General features: G+C 41.0%; 1 protein-coding gene and 1 long non-coding RNA gene across 2 annotated transcripts in view; one reads left to right on the plus strand and one right to left on the minus strand.

Moving 5' to 3' along the window:
* The window catches only part of BEGAIN (brain-enriched guanylate kinase-associated), a 117270-nt gene extending 111956 nt beyond the window's left edge, over positions 1-5314 (plus strand). The window contains exons 7-9 of the mRNA XM_009328491.1: positions 629-712; positions 3941-3968; positions 4062-5314. Coding sequence (XP_009326766.1) covers positions 629-712; positions 3941-3968; positions 4062-5314 — 1365 coding nt within the window. The remainder of the gene's footprint in view (positions 1-628; positions 713-3940; positions 3969-4061) is intronic.
* A 417-nt stretch (positions 5315-5731) lies between these two features.
* The window catches only part of LOC103920344, a 2808-nt gene continuing 1925 nt past the window's right edge, over positions 5732-6614 (minus strand). Inside the window, exon 3 of the long non-coding RNA XR_663789.1 lies at positions 5732-6256. This is a non-coding gene — a long non-coding RNA (uncharacterized LOC103920344). The remainder of the gene's footprint in view (positions 6257-6614) is intronic.

Genomic DNA, 6614 nt, shown 5'->3' on the forward strand with positions numbered 1-6614 from the left:
TTTTCCCAGTAAAAATATCCTGTTCTGCAGCATCAAACATTTGCAGTGAGATTTAATGTATTTGTATAGCTGCGTTCTGCAAGATATAAAAGGAGCCAGGAACCAGCAAGCAAATTTCATAAGGAGACAAAGGCCTTCTTTTTAAAAAACAATACAATGTATATTTCTGCAATTAATTTCTCCCACAGTCTCATAAGATCATTTAAGCATTTTCTAAAGTAGTATCTTAGTGCTGATCTGGATAATACTCAGTAAAAATTGTCTGTTCTTAAATTTTCTTTTTGCTTAAAAGATCCTGTTTATTTTAGCCTTCATAGTGCCATGCATGTTAACAGTATAAAGTCCAGTTGCTAATGGTAAGTATCCATCTTTTGAAATGCAGATTACTGTTCTGTAGTAACAGTTCTCAAAATTTTCTTTTTAGTAATTTTATCAGCCCTCACGGGCAAAAGGGCAAACGTCTCAGGACTGAGCAAGAAACATGGAATTTTAATGTATTTAGAAGTTAAAGTATGCTTCAAATTTCCCCAAAGCTAATTTTTAAAAGATTGCTCAGGCATGGGAGAAAGGCTGAAAGCCACAAGCTATTTGCAAACTTTAAAAAACAGGCTATTTTTTGTTTTTCTAGGAGCTCTATAGGAAGGACTGCAATTTAGCTGCTCAGTTGCTCCAGTGCAGCAAGAATTACGACAGGGCACATAAGCTTTCTGAGGTAATGTGACCAAACTTGGTGAATATTCAAAGAAATAAATATTTTATGGAAAACAGGTTATGCTACATGTATCAATTCCAGAACTTGTTTGCCCTTAAGGCTTTGATTTCCCCCCACACACACACACACCTTTAAGCAACAGGAGGGCTTGGGCACATGCTGGTGTTCTGTGCAGCTGAGGGAGGTGCCGACAAAATCACAGCCAGTGATAGAACTTGGAGGTACTCTCTTCCCCACAACCTCTGCTACCCGGTAGAATGGGCCTGCACTGATCACATGAAAAATAGAGGTTTTAGCAAAATCAAAGTGCTGAGAATTCTAGACTGCAAAATGCTGGGGGGAAATGGGGGGGGGTGAGAGCAGGGAAATGACAAGCTGCAGGCGTCAGAGATTCTGATTGTCCTGGTTTCAGCTGGGATAGAGTTAATCAATTTTTCCTCCTGAAGCTATTTTCCAGCCCAGCTAATTTCTAAACCTGAATTTTAAAATGGACTGACAGAACAAATATCTTTTTCTAAAGCAACCGGAGCACTGAATGATTGATTTCCAAGGTGTAAACTTTAATTAATAATCCTTGCTTCCAAGGAAACTAGGCTTGAGAAACAGACTCCTTAAAGGAGAGGCAAATATTATCTTAGTGAACAAGACTGTCTTCAGGGATGCAGACCCTACACAAAGCAATAGCACCTTCCTCATGTGTATTGCTTTGATGAAGGTCACGGAGAAAAGCCTTCCCTTCATCAGTCCCATCAGGTTAATGACCCCCCAAATGGTCTCTCTCATGCCATTCTGTGACGGAAAAACGCAAAATTGAATGTGGAATGTATAAACCATTTCTAAGCCAGTAGACTGCCTCAGAGCACTCAACAACCCTGGTAAATAAGGATGGAGCAAGACTCTTGTCAAATGGGAAATGATTTTCTGGAACCGAGACAGAACTTCCGAATTAACCATTATCCTGGTCTTGTTACTTTTTCCTAGTAACTGGCTTCCCTTAGCAATTCATATCCAGGAGTTATCATGACATTACTCACACTTGGAAGCACCCTACCTGTTAGCAAGAATTAGGACCTTAAACATACTTAGTGGTTCAGTTGCAGAAAACTATCACAAATGTGGGATCTCCCCACAATTTCCCAGGCTGTCATACACTCAATTAAATAGGCAAAGTCTCCACTCGTAAGTCCAAGTATTTATTAATTTAGCAAATGTGACTGTGCTGTCACAGCCAATAAATTCCTTACAAATGCAAATATTGCCTGACAAAGTATTGTATATTATCCAGAAGCCTAAACTATAGTACAATATAGTAATGTGACAGCAAGATCATTTTAGTAATTCCAGTTTCCAGTGCAACGCCCAGAAAATAATGTTCTTTTTCTTAATGCATTTCATAATCTAAATGATGTATATAAAATAGATCAAACAGTGGTGTTACAGGATACTAAAATAATAGGTGCCCCATACAGCAGTTTCACGTTAAATTTCTTTTCCTCATTTCTGTGGCAATTTACAGCAGCCCTATTTTACAACCTGTTTATTCAATCTTTGTTGCATCTGTACTTACTATGACTAATATTGCTGTCTGCCAGCAGATTGGCAATATCATACTCTTTATTTCCAATGGAAGACATATGAGCTAATTAACAACATAATGATTAATCCAAAATATCCTGGAAGGTCTATTGGTTGAAAAAACATTCATCCTGCTCCATATTAACAAGAATGCCATTTCACAACATGCCATATTTTGAATGCATTGAGTTTTGGGGATTAAACCAAGTTTAAAAACTTCCCAGTGAAGCTATAATAGGAGCTCCATATCTTATACAATGTGAGATCATTACAAGGAACAGGCACCTTAAATTTTTCTTGCCTAAAACAGGGGGGACGACGACCACTTCAGTATTTGTAGGGTTCTCTCCTTTAGAGAAACGAAGTTAAGGAGGGAGTGTAAGGAGGGCTATAAGAGTAACCACTGATTATGTGGTAAAGAGGAACTTGATTTCTAGTTACAAAAAGAAAGTGCTGAGTAAATCAGTTCAGCCAACCATTCAGGGGCTAAAGTCTTAAGTGGTGTAAATCAACATGGATATCAAAGGAGCTATCACAGTCACAAACTCAAAACTTAGTCCGAACATGAGTTCTTTTGATTTCCAGTTAGAAATACTGAAAGACAACCATCATGCAGCACTCTCCCATATCCCTGTCTGATCATTGATAGAGATCTGAAATGAGCAATGCAGATAAAACCTGACTGGCAAACATGCTTGGTGATACCTGCATAGGCATTACCTACCAGACTTTTGAGTTCCACCAAGGAATGCAGGCTCTCAGTCTCTTCTGGTCCACATGATAGAACGACAGGTGGAACCACCATCCACAGAACTGATCCTGATTTCTCCAGAAACTATATGATCTCTGATGCATAACAGACATATTGATTAATTCTGACTAGTCTGTCACAGGAATCATAATGTAAATTCAGGCCTTAGCCAGTGTAGTAAGAAACTAGAAAAGCAGTCAGGTAACTGATGGACGGTTGATCTGACAAGCAGTGTCTGAGCGCTGGGGCAAGGTAGCTGGTTTGATTTGCTTCTTCCCAGCACAGGAACACTCCTGTCATAGCAGCCAGTTCCATTGCTTTAAGTGTCAGCGAAACCAACTTTCCTGCCTCTTCAAACGGCATTGTTTATCAAATCCAACGCTGAAGGGCAGGAGCCAATTTGGCACCAGGTTGGAGGCAAGACAAACTTGAAGAAAGGCAAAAGAAGAAAAGAACAGATCTGATTCCTTCCTCCTCTTTCCTCACCCCAGCAGAGACCTCCACACACCCCCCACCCCAACTGCAAATCGCACCCATGCATGCAATCTGGAAAGTGTTGCTGTAGGCTGTAATTCCCTACCTGCAAATTGCTTGGTACACTCTTTACATCATTCCTATCCAACCTGAATAACTTGGAAGGAAACATTTCAGTTTCACAGTGTTTTCCATGAGGGGAAGCATATTAAGATTTTTGAATGTTAATAAATGAAAGTAATTTGATTAAGTTTGTTTTCAGAAATGCACAGAGATTGTGGCCATCACATTAGTCAAAGAACCATATACAGTGAGCCATGCAGTGTCATAAACAGCACTCATCTATCAGTGTTGTATAAGCCCAAGCAGACACCAGTATTGACGTGCACCCTTTTCTCCTGCCCCTTTGCCATCTTTTTATGTTACAGCTGCCATCTGACTTTCAGGAAAGAGTCAGCATCCATCTGGAAAAACACGGGTGCAGCCTTTCTGTCCCCTTGTGCCACACATCTTACGCTGATACCATACCCACTTGTGTCATTGCCAAAGTACTGGAAAAACCAGATCCAAACAGCTTGTCTTCACACTTGTCAAGCCCATCTACAAGGGATCTCAATTTTCAGGACTCCGCTGGCAAACTCGGACAAAGGCCCCAGTACAAGTCAGACATCTACTGCAGCGACACCGCCCTTTACTGCCCCGAGGAGAGGAGGAGGGAGAGGAGGCAGAGTGTGGACACACAAGTGAAAGACGTGGGGTTCCTGCGGTCCCAGAACTCCACGGACAGCACCGTCGAAGAAGACGGTTTCCATTCCAGCTTCTCTCACGAAGCCTTCCCAGAGTACATTACCTCTCTGCCGACCTCCAGCTCCTATTCCAGCTTCAGCGTCACATCTGAGGAGAAGGAGAATGCCCAAGCCAACACTCTGACAGCCTCTCAGCAAGCGATCTACATGAGCAACCGAGATGAACTGTTTGAAAGAAAGTCACCTGCAGGTTATGAGCACCAGGGAAGTCCTAGGTTTGCCAAGTCCAAACCTGCGCAGCACATGGAGCTTGCCGACGACAACGAGAACTCACCCACTTTTACTAGGACTCTGCCTCCTTATGCAAACGAACCTTTTCATTTCTCAGCCATAACACCCCAGCAGGCTTTAGCAAATCAGAAAATGAGGAACGAGTGCAGAAGCACCCACCTTTCAGAAGAAGACTTGCCTGGGCGATGGAGGCAGTTGAGCGTGGAGGACATTGGTGCGTACCCTTACAGGAACACTGGCAGGCTGTCGCCCTGTAGTTTTTCAGAGCAGTACTACAGCAGCCCTATTAAGAAGGGAGACAGTCGAACAAGCCCCATCTATGCTAGTTACAAAGCAGACAGCTGCTCAGAGGGAGACGATATCTGCCAAAGCAGACTTGTGGATTCTTGCTTCCTGAGAACAGACAGTGGCCTGAATATTGACATTAGCACTAGCTGTAAACAGGACAAATTGCCCACTTACAAAACAAAAGAATCAAGAGACCAAAAAAATGAAAGGATCACCGTCCAGTTATGCAGTAGCAAAAACATCGAAAATAGCCCGGTATTGAAAAGAGAATACGTGGACGTCAGCCCCAACAGCTCTGCAGAGTCCCTCAATCAGAGTTCAATGGAGGCTTCAGAAATCCACCAGTCTTCCATGGAGCAAGGAAGCCATTCGGGTATTCACAGCAAACAGCAGCAGTTTCAACGGACTGGGAGTACTGGTTTGAGTCGGAAGGACAGCCTTACAAAAGCACAATTATACGGAACCCTTCTGAACTAGGGTTCAGAATCTTCCAAAACGGCAATAAGACAAGTTTCAAAAGGAAGCAAACAGCATTTGATACTTCTAGTGAACAATAAGGTTCTAAGAAACAGGATTATTATGAAATATATATTCATAATGGTACTATATGTTTAAAACAAAATCTCTTCAAAAATGTTATACAGCACTTTTCACTTAACATACTTTCCACGTGGGAGACCGTCCCCTCCCCTCTTTTATAAACCTGAAATATTTTTATAAACAAAATGGTATTTATTAGACTATCCTAAGCTATTTGAGCAGAATTCTTTTCCCTTCAAGCAGGTTTCTTATTTATTTTTGTGCATGAGGCCATCTGTGCCTAAACTCTTGGAGGAAAAGGGTAAAATCATGACGGCGGTGATAAAAAATAAATCCACCTGATAAAATACCATAAAATGTCATGTGAAAACAACACAAACAAGAATGGTGAATTTGAAGAAGTATATTTTTTAACAAGAATGGAATTGTATCTTATGTTATTTCATACAAATGTATTTATGAGTGACTAATGTATGCACAAAGTGATACTAATATTTTGTTCTTTTAATCCACTGTGTTTCTGCTTTCCTATTTTTCCTTGTATACTACCTCAAAAGTAATTGAGGGTTTCTTTGTCACATTTTCTGTAGGTTTGCATTTATATTGTCTAAAATGCATGCAGTGTCATAATTAATACTGTATTTTGCATTACTTAATAAAAGACACCGGTGGAGATATTTTGGGGGTTTTTTTTCCTTCATTAAAACATACCCTGGACAAGAGAGTATGGGAGAGCTCTGAGTGGCATCAGTCTAGCAAAAGTTAATGAGTAAAGCTCCTGGTTTAGATCGCTTTCTAAAGGAGTCGCTCTTTATAAGCTCCAGAGCGCTGGTTCTCAGTCCGCGGCCCTTGGGTGTGGAAGGACAGCTTCTCATCAGCCTGAGAAAATAAACAAGGAAAACAAACTGTTTATCAACAGGCTTGAATTCACTGGGCAGGGCTCTGCACACTGAAAAGAAAATTGAAAACTATTTGAAAACTTGTGACTTAAGCTCCTCCTCCATTACACACATACTTGACACAATCTTTTAGGTCTTTAGGACTGTTACCTTCCACAGTTGCCCTTTTTCCATATGTAGCTTGGTATTTCTAACAAAGAGATTTTTCTAAAGCTTAAGGAAAGACTGGCCTTCTGTAGCCTATGGGAATTTCACCCCTGGCTCTGAGAAGCCGTAGTTTTACCTGTAGTTTTTGCATCTCCTCCATAGAGTTTTCTGTTTCTCACCATTTCACCACT

This window comes from Pygoscelis adeliae, unplaced genomic scaffold (assembly GCF_000699105.1).
Source record: "Pygoscelis adeliae isolate BGI_AS28 unplaced genomic scaffold, ASM69910v1 Scaffold130, whole genome shotgun sequence".
Classification (NCBI taxonomy): Eukaryota; Metazoa; Chordata; class Aves; order Sphenisciformes; family Spheniscidae; genus Pygoscelis; species Pygoscelis adeliae.